Here is a 15,063-nt window from a genome sequence, read left to right as displayed (position 1 = left end):
TGGCAACCTTGCCCAGCGAACCTACACACTTGTCACCAACAATGCAGTGATTTTCAGTCATCTGCAATACTTGGAAGTGTGAGGTGCTGCCTCTTGTTATGGAAAAGTCTTGGGTGATTACAAGAATTACTGACTTTTTAGCTTAGCGACAGTTCTCGCCGCAACCCTAGAGTAGACAGAAGTGTCCACACTCGCCGATGACAATTGCTTATAAAAAAAAGAAGTTAAGAACGTTACTCTGTTATGTTAGTAATTCTCACATTCATGTCGAAAAAGTCACGGAAAAAAGTAATTCTTGTATTGAAGTACGACTTAATCTTTTCCAAATATAGGTTATTGGCCATCAACGGAACCAAAAATGAGTTCTGGACCAAGTACTAAAAATACCCAAATTTACCATTTTCACAATGAATGGGAAGAAGACTAATTTTTTACCATGAATAATTTGAAGTGTCTGTGCTTGCTCTGCCATGCGTCTCCAGCTCTAGCTAAGAAAGAAAATCCTGAAAAGCATTTCAAAAGTTTTCACAAGAAGAATGATAATGATTTCCCTCAAAAGTGAGCTACTAAAGAGGAAAGTTCATGAACTGAAATCATGGCTTACTGCACAACAAACTCTTTTTACAGACGCGAGCTCAAAATCAAGGGTAGCAACCATTGCATCATTCAGGGTGAGTCAAGTGCTTACTAAGTATAAAAAAAAAAACATTTCAAGATGGAGAAATATTCAAAGAGGCCTTTTTAGAAGCAGCATATTCGTTGTTTGAAATTTTCAAAAATAAGTCTGAAATACTGTCTTCTATTAAGGATGTTCAGTTATCAAGAAACACTGTCATTAGGCGCTGTGAATTCGTGGCTGAGGATTTGGGTGAACAACTGAATAAAGACAGACATGAGTGTGTGTTCTTTTCATTACAATTTGAGGAGTCTACTAATGTGGTCGATACATCACAGTTATGTATTTTCATTAGAATGGTGTTTAAAGACATGAGTACCAAAGAGGAACTGCCGAAAATTCTACCATTAAAAGGAAAAACTCGGGATGAAGACTTATTTCAGACTTTCAGTGATTTTGTTAATAGTTCACAATTGCCAGTTGCTCATATCTAAAAATGCTGATGGGGCACCTGCATTGGTTGGCCGAATCAATGGGTTCTTTGCCCTGTGCAGGAGTGATGATAGGTTTCCTAACTTCTTTTTTGGCCTCAAAAGATTGGCCTTTTGATCACAACGAAGTGTGGCTGTTAGATTTAGCTTTTTTAGTTGACATGACTGCTATGCTGAATAAATTAAACTTAGATCTGCAAGGAAAAGATAAAACTATAGTTGACATTAGTCCTGTGGCTGCTTTCAAGCAGAAACTAAAACTAGTGTCTTCGCAGCTGCATCAACATCAACTACGAAGCTTCAGAAATATGATGTCTGAACTAGAAAACCAAGGAAAAGACTATGACCTGTTTGACAGTGCTCGATATATTGAACAGGTACAAAACCTTGCCTCATATTTTGACTGACGGTTTCAAGATACAGCAACCTGTTGCAAAATATGTGTGTTTTCCATTTGGTAAAATCACAAATGTTAAAGATATTGCATCTAGAATGGCATCAGTATTTAACATGGACATATCTGAAGTCGAAAATGAGCTTCTCAAGCTTAAAAATGATATTCAGATCAAATCCATGGCAACAGGAGGAAGTTTCTGGAATCTTCTCAGTGAAGAAAAATATCCCAATGTCAGAAAATGTGCCATGTACCTCACAGCATTTTTTGGATCAACCTACCTTTGTGAATCAACATTTTCACACATGAAACACATCAAATCCAAATACCGATTAACAATGTCAGATGAACACCTGGATGCTTGCTTGAGGCTAGCAGTCACCACCTACAGTCCTAATTACACAAAGATGGCAGACAACATGCAGTGCTAATAATCTCATTAGTAAAGTAAGTTTATGAATTTGTCATGTTAACAATATATCATAACAATTATTGAAAAATATTATTTGTTTACTCTCTCTCTCTCTCTCTCTCTCTCTACGAATCTGCGTATTTTATGGCAATGGGTGAATATTAGGCTGGTAGATCGCATCAGGGTAACTGTGGAAAAAGTAGATTACATCACACAAAAGGTTGGCCACCCCTGCTGTATAGGAAAGATGCATTGTGATAATGTACCGAAGAAACATGGTGATGGAAAAGTTGTGTCTACTAATACAACACTACTAAGGCTCACACTAATATGAGGAAAGGTATCCAGTCTCTTATGGTTGGTGTCATCATTAAAAACTTTCAAAAATACTACAGTACAAGTTTATAACAATGACACCTTCCTCACAGTGATACTTAAACTGGAATTGCACACACCAGTATCCTCCTTTGTTACAAAAGTACTTGATATTTACACAATGAGAAAAAACCACAAGCTGTCATGCCGATACATTTGCCAAATCTTTCAGTCACATTTTAATAACATTTGTGGAAGTAGAGTATTTGAGCAGTGGTGGCTGAATGAATAAAAGATAAAAATATATGCTAAGTGTACAGTATTTCTCTAACTAATCTTTTACTCTTTGTCATGTTTTGTCAAAGCAATTCTCTTTTTGAGTCGTCCATAAAATAAGTCCAGTATAATCTTATTGTATTTTGTTCATAAGCTAAAATATAATTCCATCAAGATTTTAGAAATAACCAAATCAGCTAATTATTCTGTAAAATACAAATATCTCACAAAAGTTGGACCATAATACAAGTGCAGGGTACTTCATATACAATACCCTAATCATGTTCAGGTCCAATAAATATCTATCAGGATTCAACAAACTTCTTCCCTGTTCAGATGGATGGTGCACAGTCACTACTAAAACTGCCTGCATGATGGCTCCACATAACTCTGTATTTCTCTCCTATGCACACGAGTCCTTCATCTTTACTCAAGCCTAACTTTTAGTTTCTTTTTTTAATCAATTACCTTATTTCAACTCGCTCATAACCATGTCATAAGTCAGTCTTAGTCTCTCATATTTAAAGGTTAACTCTTGTTTGTTTAAGGATTAATTCAGGTAAAAACCTCAGGATGCTGGAGACAAACATAAGTTGTTTAGTGGAGGAGTCAACCATAAAAGTCATTTTAGTACCATAAACAAAATGTTTATGTTGTAATGATTCTGGTAACAGAGTAAAGCCCATATATTGTACATATGTACTATTATTCATATAACAAAAAATCATTCCTAAAAAATTTCTATATACTGTACAGATGTACTCGCACATATCACATGTACAGTACAGTACTGAGAATAAACAAGAACTGAAAGAGAAACAATTCAGTGAGTTTGGACACCTAATTTTCACACATATACATATATTATATACTGTATTGTACATTAAGATCTCTTTTTATAAAGTGGATTGGAACCGAATTGATTCTGCATTAAAGAATTTTTCTTAAAAGCAGTACTGCACTGTACTGTACTGTGTTGTGTACCCTTAGGATTCAAGTGAAATACTGTACACAAAAATATAAATAACCTTGCAAAATAAACATGTAGACCTTCATTTTTCCTTCATTAACAAATATGTACAGTACATATAATGGTTTAATTAAAATAATTTATTTGCATACATTATACATAAACAATAAAAAATAGTCTGAGTACAATAATAAAGTTGTATACCGTGCTGTACTGTACTGTACATAAAAACAATGCAAAATTACTGTACTGTACACTCTCCTATAGAATATAAACACAAATAAACCAGCAAGATCTGTATGTGGTGAGAATCAGTAGTGTTAGTGGGTGAACGAATGTCACTGCTGAAATTGTTTATACTGTACAGTATTTGTGGTGTTACAACAGCAGATCAAACCAAACATCAAGCCTAAAGTACTCAAAGATCACCTAAATGTAAAATTACGTTTACTGTACGTATTGTAAAAATACCTTAAAAGCAAGAGGCGGGATGTGGTGGTGTTATGAGTGGAAGAAAATACCATTGTCAAAATTTGACAGTGGATCAAACCAAACATGACCAACTCCTAAAAAGTATTGTGAAATACTTACCGGCAAGTAAAATTATTTTCACTGTAAAAATTTCCTTATTTTTACCTTACAATAACAATTCAATGTTGTATTGAATTTCATGCATACTGTACTCACCAATTTTTAAACTACAAGGTGCCAAATTCAAATTTCACAGTCACTCACTCCGATTCCATAAATTTGCCATTTCCGGTAAATTCGTTATTCCACTGTACTACTTCACGACTAAACTCCGTCACTGCCTTCTCTGTATGCTTATTCCTGTTGGCCTGTTTGTACTCTATCTGCATATGGTACTGTAAGAAGAGGCCAGTTATTGTAACCTGTACCTTGTGGTTATAATATTTTTTACTGTCCCAAATATTGATTGCTTACATTAATATTAGTTCAAAGGAAAATTCTTAACAATTACAGCATAAGACAAATAACACTGAGATGCAAGTTGCATTAATCTATAGTACACTTTAAGAGTTCTGTGTTTGGTAATGGCAACATGACAGCTCAGCTAATTACAGGGAACGTCATCAATAAATCACTACATCACTTGAGACTCATTAAACAATCTCTAGTTCTAAAAAAAAAATATATATATATATATGCATCACCCCAATACAGTATATACACAGTACAGTTAAAAACCAAACACTTATCCCTCTAAGGAATGATTCTTTTACCAGTCACCCGTTTCTCTTGAGCACCATTCATTTTGCAAGGGCCATCCTCCACTGTACGGCCGCGGAAGTCGTCCATTGTGAGGTGACCCCCACATGCTTTGTACAGTTGGTAAGAACCTTTTGCTGGAAGAAGGCTGGGGAAAAAGATACAGTAATGCAATGTCACAAGAAAATTCATGTTGTAAAGAATGTGTCCACTCACTGAAACAGTTCTCTATTGATACAAACAATTACACCATCTCACTCTCATTCATCCAGAGAGACAGTTAAAACAGTGTTTTCCATAAACATGAGAAATGAACAATACTTATATGAAAGAATGACAGGAATATATGAACAATGAATTTGTCAAAACTATAAGTATATACAATGGTGTAGATCAGGGGTCACCAAACTTTTTTCACAGTGGGCCGGATAACTGAAAGAATGACGAGCGCGGGCCGCATAATATTTAAATTTAAATTGTATCACAACGTCTCGTGTTCCATACGTTTTATCAAGCAAATTCAAGTACCGTCGGCGGGCCTGATGAACTGACGTCGCGGGCCGTAGTTTGGTGACCCCTGGTGTAGATGATGATTAATAAAGCTTTTGGCAAATTCCAAATTCAATTTCTAACAAACAAGGATCTTTTTTTTTAAGGCGAGGAGATAGTCCACAATACACATTGTCTTAACATTAAAAAAGGCACCAAGTCATATTGTGAGCACATTGGCAATAGTACAATGTAGTTATACATAATGAAGTCCATCAATTTCTGGAGGAAAGAAGGTTGGCAGCTGATTTGGATGTTCCCATTCAGGGCCAGAAAGACTGAAAGGCTTTTCCACGATCACCCTTATAAACCATTTTCCATCGGCAACAACCACAGTTAATAATGGACCAGAAATAGCAGCAGAAGGGTTCCAATCGTTACTGTTACACACTTCTTGGAGGATGGAAAGATAATTTATCTGCTTGTCTGCATTCAAAACAAATAGGGATCTGGGGACAATCTCCCATTGATGAGCTATAAGCTTATGGACAGCCCATAATATAGAAATCAGAAAAATCATGGGAGGAGAATAAAACTGATCTAGCAGATGGTATATCCAATGTAGCTACAAAAGTTATGATATGGTTTACCAACCTTATACTCCTGTATCCTTCCCAACCAGTTACCATTTTTAATATTGAAGAAATTAACATTTCTTCAATATAGTCAAATGAAACTGCAACATCTCTATTTAGGATTATGTACTCAAAGTGTGCACCCAAGTTGAGTAAGTTCAAAGATCTTAACAATAGCATTTCTTGAAATATATTCTACAGCAGCTTTTGGGCGATTAAAATGAGAGCACTTCCCTAAAATGCTTTGTAATTTCTATACAGTACATGAATGAAGAGTATATATTGTACAGTATACATATACAGGTACAAGATACAGTACATAGAAAGGTACAGTATACTGAATGCACTTTTATCTAAATTTTTATGTCTCAATCTCAGAAAAGGACATAACACACAAGGTTTTAAACTTAACCAACTTATGGATGATACAAAGGATGTGAATATAGATCATCTTCTGAAAAATGGCTCTCAGAGGTCCCACTGCCCTATCCATGAGTTATACTGAAAAATCATACGAGTACAGTAATAAAATACAGTACTGTACTGTACAGGTAAATTTTAACATGACCTCTTGGGATGGAACCAGCTACAGATCTGTGTTAAAACCCTGCATACAACTGCTCCTGAACTGCCATTTTTTATGAGCATTGGAAATCAGAAATGGTCAGACAGACAGGGTGACTAACTAAATGCCCTTCTGTCTTTTTGGCCTTGAATGGCAATATCCATATCTATTGCCAACCTTTTCCCATGGAAATCAATGGACCCTACACTGTAGCACTGCCACTGTGGTTCTATACTGAGACAATGTCTATATCATGAGCTATCTACAAAACCTTTGGATCATAAATCTAATTATAAAAGCATGCAATTAATAGTAACATGTCCATTAATTTATAGTACATTCATGCAATTACTAGTAACTTAGATAGAGGAACACCCCGGTTAAAGAACTTTCAGGCTACGACACTCTGATGTCACAAACAAGCTTCCCAGAACATAACTGGCAGTATACAAATACCCTGTACTCCTTGGATTTACAAACAATATCTAATCTTCTTATAATGGAAAAAAATATCAATGAAGAAAAAGAATGTTTGAATACCAGTAAATATTCTCACTTACCAATATAATACAATACATCTATGTTTTGTACTGTACCTGGATGCTTACATAGTGAACTAGCTGCGAGTTGAAGAAAGGGTGACCGACTGTTTACATAGGCTAACACTCACCGGGAGATGGTAATTGCAACACTTATAGTGAGTTTCTAAAGGGTATAATAACCATTAATTCCCTTAAACATCTATAATCTTCATATTATTTTTATTACAGGTGACATCTTTGGAAAAAATTGGGGTTTTGTGAGGTGGTCCAGAACCTAACTCCCCATAATTATTGTACATTGAAGCTGTGAGGAATTAGCTTAGTGGAGTAGGAACAACTGCCTTCAGAACTGGTCCTTCACTCCTTAACTCGTTCATTACCCGGGGTGTTCCTTTACACTGTATTTACTGTAATAACTTATACAATACAATCCACTTACAAGCTCTCAATTCATACACTACTACCTTCATCAATTAAAATACAGCTACAGCTACACAGTACTGTTTTACCTTCATCGTCTTGGGTGAAGGTAAAACAGTACTGTGTGTAGCTGTACTATATTATACTGTATTTAATTGAAAAGGTGAATCCAGATGCAATTCTTAGATCAGTCTAATGACCCCCCCCCCCCTCCATACAAATGTTTGCGGATGATGCCAAGTTATTTCGGGAAATTAAGAACCAAGCAGACTGTGAAGAGTTGCAGAAGGATCTCTGTGAGCTTCAAGAATGGTCGAAGAAATGGATTCTAAGACTCAATGTCACGAAGCGTAAGAGGATGCACCTGGGGCATACCAACGGTAAGGAGTCGTATAATATGTCCCAACGGGACAAAGAAATTGCATTAATTGAGACTGAATGTGAAAAGGACCTTGGTGTGTATGTTGACAATGAGCTGAAGTTCTCGGGCCATTGCGAGAAGAAGGTAAATCAAGCAAATAAATTATTGGGTCTTCAAGAGTGAAGCACTTCCCCATCTGGAGCACTGTCACCTCGTCTGGTCCCCGAGATATGCTAGGGACTGTCAGTTGATTGAAAATGTCCAAAGGAGGGCCGCCAGACTGGTGCCTGCCCTTCGGCACCTCAGCTTCCCTGAGAGATTGGAGCACCTGAACTTGCCTAGCTTATACTACAGACGAGCAAGGGGAGACCTAATTGAGGTGTATAAGCATCTCAAATGGCACTACTCAGTTGAGTGTCCTTACCTGAAGCAGGTGGATGCTCGCCCCACAGGGGGTCACAGCTCAAAGTTGAAGAAGTCACAAGCCCAGAAAACTGTGAGGGGTAACTTTTTTGAAGTGAAAGTTGTGAACTCTTAGAACAATCTGCCAGTGAGTGTTGTAACAGCACCGAGTGTGAGCTCTTTCAAGACTAGACTTAACAAGCACTGCAGCAGGTTCAGGTACATTCAGGAGCCAGTGCATGCCCAGCACTTGCCAACAGTGCGTAACAGAGACGTGACCGATTGCCCAAGCGGCTAAGGAGCCGATCAGTGGTGAAGAGGATAAAAGTAAGCATGCACTGTACCAAGCAGGTCAGTAGAGAGAAACCAAACTGAACTGAGTGGAGTACAGCGCTTGCCTCCTGTCCTCACTGGTTATTATTATTATTATTATTATTATTATTGTTATTATTATTATTATTGTGTATTGTGTGTATTGTATTGTATTATTATTATTATTAATTATTATTATTAATTATAATAATAATAATAATAATAATAATAATAATAATAATAATAATAATAATAATAATAATAATAATAATAATAATTCATAGTAAATAAAATTTGTAATAAATACAAAATTGAAAAAAATAATAAAATGATAATGACAATAATAACAACAACACTGATGATGATGATAATAATAATACCAATAAAAACCATGAAGAATACAAAAATGAAAAACATCGAAGGTGAGAAACAATATATATATATATATACTGTATGTGGTGTTGTCAACAGTACGAGAAACAAATGAGACCCTGCAATTGTGTGTAAATGGATCAGAAAGATCAGCAACCTGGAACTTGGTCACAATTTTTGTGATGCCATATGACAGCAGGGTCTACCATTAGACAACACATGTTTTTTCATGATCCAGCTATGTTCACATGAATAATGTAACCTGCCATTAAATTAAGTAATGCACCTTTCCTCGAAGTTACAGAAAGAGCATTTAGAGGTAGTGTTCTCCCTGGTGGCTGCATATACAGCACAGGTAGCTCTAAAATCCAATAAGATACCGGTTATTCTGCTCCCACCACTGTAATGTCACTATTAAATCCATGGTTTAAATGTTTATCAAATAAGCAACGCTGACAATATTAAGATGAGCAAAAATTTTGATAAACCTAAAAAAAAATTTCCCCATTCCTCCACACAAAAATAGGGTTGTCATGCTGGAATAAAACTTCTAGCTACTGAAAACCCACCATCTATTTTATAGCCTATTACTGTATAATGTTTGTCATGATGCATTATACTGAGATCTAGTAAACTCTTCAGATAACTGTACTATAAAAATGTTCTAACCTTCAATAGTAAGTCCTATCAGCAATTACAAACCTGCAACTGAAGACCTGTGAATATTTAGTTGAAGTTCTTGTGTCCTACAAGCTCATCCAAGGCACAGGTAATTCCAGTTACTCTCCCCAGAAGTACATAGGCCTTCTGGGGCAGGCAGCTGGAAAGATAAGTTAGTGCTGCAACCTTCACCCAAGCAAACATTAGCCATATGAATCCATGGAACATACTGTAGTAGGCTTGCGAGTACACCCCGTATTTTTCACCGTTTCTTCCAAGACTTCAAAGAAAGTTTTCTATGTTTGTACTGTCCTTCATCTCTTACCATGCAATTATATACCTGTAATGTGAAAACTAATTTCAAAACTACAGATTTGAAGTAAAAACTATTTACCATTTCAGGGAGCATCAGGTTATTTTTTTTTCTCCAAGCTCAAAATGAGATAAAATAGTCTAATACTGGTGTAAACATCAAGCCTACTAGTCCATCACTATGATATTAGAAGCAGCCTATCTGTTGATATATGCATCATGCACAACCACCACCTTGTGCACAGCATACATGACTGGTTACATGGAGAACCATCTGATGTTTCCTGCATGCAACCAACACCACTGTCTCATGGCATATGTTGCAAAAGAAATGATGAAAAAGTAAATTTAGAATATTGTACATAGAAATACATCTAGTCTTCTGTTGTTTGGAAATTTATACAAATCATTTTCTCTTGACATGATGTACTTTTTTTTTTTTAATTATGCGTAAAAAACATCTCACCCAGCACTTGCCCCGCATCCCCTTATATTGTTTGTAAGAGACAGTGGTTGTGAGGTGGGCTAAAGGGAAAATACTGTATAACTGGCAATAATGAGTGAGTAGTAATTCAGTTCAGTTTGTGGATCTGGTGTGTAAGTTCATATTACATTTTGTTGTACAGTACTTGTTCTTTTTCTGTGGAATTGTTCAAGCCCTTCTTTATGCATCCAAAGTAAATTTGAATTTATTGTTTAGACATGGTTGTGTTGATGGACATTTTACCAGTGTGATGACTATATACAGTACAGTACTATACCCCCACTTATCTGGTCAGGGGAAATAAAGGGGTATGAAGCTACCTAGGTAAATACTACAAGTACATGGACTGAATAAATTAAATTATATTGGTATGAAATAAAAATTAAATGACATTCTCTACATAAAAGTATTACAAAGCCATTTGAGAATGTGCATCAGGTGCCTGCAAAGGTCACATTTGGGATATGGCTGGAGAGAGTATGACGCACAGGTAAACATCTCACGTTTGATAATATATTTACTTACCAACTGAGTGAAGACAGCCAAACTAAAAGGTGCCTCGTGTAAATTTACCATTAAATACAGTTTACGGTATATACCCCTGCAGCAAATGTTTCCTCACTAAAAAGGCTGGTACGAGCAGGTCAGTGGGAAAACTGGTGCAATTACCAAGGGGAAAAGGTAAGATAAAACAGGACAAGTGTTTTTTATGATGAAGGGGAAAAGGACAACCTGATCAGTAAGTGCGATGACAAGGGGTAAAGAAATAGTATAAATAGATGTACAGGTCTATAGGGAATAATAGTTTGAACAGTGTTTGTAAAGTGGAGAAAAAAGAAAAGAGTGTGTTGTAAATGTGAAAGTATCGTATAAAGTGCACAAAACCACTGGAATGTACATACTATTTAAGCAGGACCAGGTATTTGCAGAAAGGCGGCAGCACCACAATGGGGGTGTTTAGCAGGATACCATCAACAATTTCGGAGGCCACATATTCAGGCTTGAGGATTGGGATCACTCTGTTGGTTGTGCAAATACATTAAAGGCAACTCAGCAGTTTATTCTTTTACAGGTACAAAAATTACCTGGTTTTTTTCATACTAGAGCAATTATAACCTGATACAAATAACATCTGATTATCATACACAACTAAAATTAGAATTTGTATCTATCAGCTGTCCACAAATCTGATGTAATACAATACCACTTGAGAGTGAAAGCCTGAAACAAAAAATGCAGAGTATGAAATTGCTTGAAAGAATAGAGAAAGTAATTAAAGAACAGTTGCAAAAGGATCTCTGTGAGCTCCAAGAATAGTCAAAGAAATAGCTGCTGAGATTCAATGTCATGAAGTGTAAAAGGATGCACCTGGGACGTACCAACGGTAAGGAGGCGTATCATATGTCCCAACGGGATGAAGAAACTGCACTATTTGAGATAATGTGAGAAGGACCTAGGTGTGTATGTTGACAATGAGCTGAAGTTCTCGGGCCATTGCGAGAAGAAGGTAAATCAAGCAAATAAATTATTGGGTCATATAAGGTTGTTCAGATATCTAGATGGCCTGTCCCTCGTAACAATCTTCAAGAGTGAAGTGCTTCCCCATCTGGAGTACTGTCACCCCGTCTGGTCCCTGAGATATGCTAGGGACTGTCAGTTGGTTGAAAATGTTCAAACGAAGGCCACCAGACTGGTGCCTGCACTTCGGCAACTCAACTACCCTGAGAGATTGGAGCACCTGAACTTGCCTAGCTTATTCTACAGAAGGGCAAGGGGCGACCTAATTGAGGTGTCCAAGCCTCTCAAGGGGCACTACAGTACTCAGTAGAGTGTCCTTACTTGAAGCTGGAGGGCCGCTCGCCCCACAAGGGGTCATAGCTCAAGATTGAAGAAGCCACAGGTCCAGAAAACTGTAAGGGCAAACTTTTTCGGAGTGAGAGTTGTGTACTCTTGGAACAATCTACCAGAAAGTGTTGTGATGGCACCGAGTGTGAGCTCTTTCAAGACCAGACTTGACCAACACTGGAGCAGGTTCAGGTACATTCAGGAGCTGGTGCATGCCCAGTACTTGCCAACAGTGTGTAACAGAGACGTGACCGATTACCTAAGCGGCTAACGAGCCGATCAGTGGTGAAGAGGATAAAAAAGTACAAGGCCAAGGAGAGGCAGAGGGATTTTTCCAATTTCATAAAACACATATCAAAAATAAAAGTAAATATGGTATATCTTTAATAACTCTGAGTGTGAACCACTAACTTAATTAGCACCTACTTTGACTTCACTCCATCAAACATGCCAGTACTGATGTAGTAGGGACATACAGCTGTGGTCTTGACTCCAGTGTAACCTTCAACCTGGTAATCCACAATAATGTGTTACGGGTAATGCATTTATGTGATCATTTATACATCTGACTTAACCAAATTAATCTGTAATACAAAGTACAGTATGGTAAAATCAGGACTTGTATATACTATAGGTGCATTTAAATAAATAGGTATATACTGTACTGTAGATACATTTAAATAAACAGGAGAGTATCAATCACAAATTTAATATTTAATTATGTAAAACTACAAGACTATCTCTACATCAATACTATTTTAAACCCTTCACTGTAGGGACAGCACTTTTAAACATTTTATTTGGCTAATGCCAGACGATTTTATTCAGCAGAGCTAGGGGGACCTCAAACACCAATGGTTAAATTTTTTAGATTCACCTGAAGCTCAATACGAAGACTTTCATCAAATCCAACAGCAGCAAATTTTGATGCACAGTAGTCTGCTAATTTGTTGACTCCACCCAAACCAGCCAAAGATGCAACAGTTACAACATGACCACGGTTTGAGGCCAACATATCTCCAAGGAAGGCCTTTGTTGTCTGAAATAAATAAATATATATATATATATATATATATATATATATATATATATATATATATATATATATATATATATATATATATATATATATATATATATATATATATATATATATATATATATATATATATATATCATGTAGATCCACAATGAAAACGTGGATAAGATAAATCTTGATAAAATCACACGGGAAAAGGGAAACAACGGAGCACCTTAGCTTTCGTCTTTATTCAAGACATCTGCAGAGGCAACAGGATTACATGCAGAGAGAGGCTTAAATATACAGGGTGACCTTAAAAACATGAGGTCAGGTCATAATGATGTCATCCACTAATCCCCACACCAACACACACGTAGAGGAGCTTAAGAGAAGGGGGGTGACGTGAACTTGAGTCTAGATTACTACCCAATATAGTGGACTTTATTCCTCCATGGTATAGATATGTAGATGATGTTCTTTGTCTTTGGCCTAGAAACAGAGACCCATTGGAATTTTTAGACAAGCTTAATGATATTGTCCCAAGTATCACATTCAAAATGAGGCACCCACAAGGGAAGTGTTTCTTTTTTATTATTTCCTTCGATACCTGAGATTTAATTGTGTAAATCTGGAGTTTATGATAATATTCAAATATTTATAAAGTACAATTTTTTCGAGGTTCCCTTGTATGAACTACCATCACCATCCGGCATACTAGTAAAGAAGCAAAATTTTCACAATCAGATGATACAGCAAGTGGGTAAATGATGAGTACTAACAAAGTGAGTACCTGTATGTGGTCCACAGAAATAACATACCCAGAAGTGGCTCATGATGTTGACGTCAAATGTCTTCTGTATGAGGTGGTCTGGCGCGTCTATGAAGTTTCTGCCCGTCACTATGCCTGCGTTGTTCACCAGGATGTCCACCTAAAGTACCATAAAAAAATTATCTTTATTGCTCAATACGAACTTATATTCTATCACACAACACACACATTATTCTACAATCTACTCTTACCATCATCACCTTCTCTAATAATTGTGAATTAGACAAGGTTCAATTTGTCAGCTTTTTCAACATGTAAGACTTGTTTAATATTTTGTTTACATAATCCTCATACTTTTACTTTTTTACTTTTATCCTCTTCGCCACTGATCGGCTCGTTAGCCGCTTGGGCGGTCGGTCCTATCTCTGATGCACAATGTTGGCAGATAATGGGCAGGCACTGGCTCCTGAATATATCTAATAATAATAATAATAATAATTAACGGTTTATTGAAAGAGCTTGGCAGCCAGAAGGCTGAAAATATATCTGAACCTGCTCCAGTGTTGGACAAGTCTGGCCTTGAATGAGCTCACACTCAGTGCCGTCACGATGCTCTCCGGCAGATTGTTCCAAGAGTTCACAATTCTCACTCCGAAAAAAAAATTGCCCTCACAGTTTTCTGGACTTGAGGCTTCTTCAACCTTGAGCTGTGACCCCTTGTGGGGCGGACGTCCGCCAGCTCTAGGTATGTGTGAAGTTAAAAAGTTTTTAATAGCAAGTAAGAATAAGTAAATAAGATTTGTAATATGTTGGTACTAACCTTGCCTACTTCCTGTTTGACCTTGGTAGCAGTGGCATAGATGGCATGACGGTCACAAAGATCAACAGAGTAGGCGTGGCCCTCCCCACCAGCTGCCACCACCAGCTTAGCAGTTTCCTCGTTACCTGCACACATAACAACAGTCACTTTATACTGCCCAACATAACTCACTTGTGAATAAAAATCTTGGCATAACATGAAAAGGGTTATAAAAACACAAGAAGTTCAGCAAAATAAAATACGGCAGTGGTGTTCTTTAATTTTAACACCAAAGAGCGCAAACCACACAAGTGCACGTGTTGTTTGTGTTGCAGGAGTTTTGAAAGACTTTTTGTGGTAATGCCAATAGA

General features: G+C 36.8%; 1 protein-coding gene across 1 annotated transcript; it reads right to left on the bottom strand.

Annotated features, from left to right (window-relative positions):
• Window positions 1–248: 248 nt before the first annotated feature.
• Window positions 249–14,863, bottom strand: LOC121856527 (epidermal retinol dehydrogenase 2-like). The gene is made up of 6 exons (XM_042352123.1): window positions 14,714–14,863; window positions 13,943–14,053; window positions 12,981–13,142; window positions 12,530–12,612; window positions 11,161–11,277; window positions 249–4,852 (listed from the first exon to the last, which is right to left on the bottom strand). The coding sequence occupies exons 1-6, from the start codon at window positions 14,846–14,848 to the stop codon at window positions 4,699–4,701; spliced, it is 762 nt and encodes a 253-aa protein (XP_042208057.1). The 5' UTR covers window positions 14,849–14,863; the 3' UTR covers window positions 249–4,698.
• Between the last annotated feature and the right edge of the window lie 200 nt (window positions 14,864–15,063).

Source organism: Homarus americanus, unplaced genomic scaffold (genome assembly GCF_018991925.1).
Source record: "Homarus americanus isolate GMGI-L3 unplaced genomic scaffold, GMGI_Hamer_2.0 scaffold14667, whole genome shotgun sequence".
Classification (NCBI taxonomy): Eukaryota; Metazoa; Arthropoda; class Malacostraca; order Decapoda; family Nephropidae; genus Homarus; species Homarus americanus.
Note: the sequence above shows the minus strand (reverse complement) of the source record. Positions and strands in the feature narration are given on the sequence as shown.

What these genes read in the sequence shown, in the direction of transcription:
- LOC121856527 (XM_042352123.1), bottom strand. Translation starts at nt 14,848, where the DNA reads ATGTGTGCAGGTAACGAGGAAACTGCTAAGCTGGTGGTGGCAGCTGGT. An exon ending in TCAAACAGGAAGTAGGCAAG is followed by an intron (nt 14,054 to 14,713) that starts GTTAGTACCAAC and finishes ATGGTACTTTAG; the next exon opens with GTGGACATCCTGGTGAACAA. An exon ending in ACATCATGAGCCACTTCTGG is followed by an intron (nt 13,143 to 13,942) that starts GTATGTTATTTC and finishes TATTTATTTCAG; the next exon opens with ACAACAAAGGCCTTCCTTGG.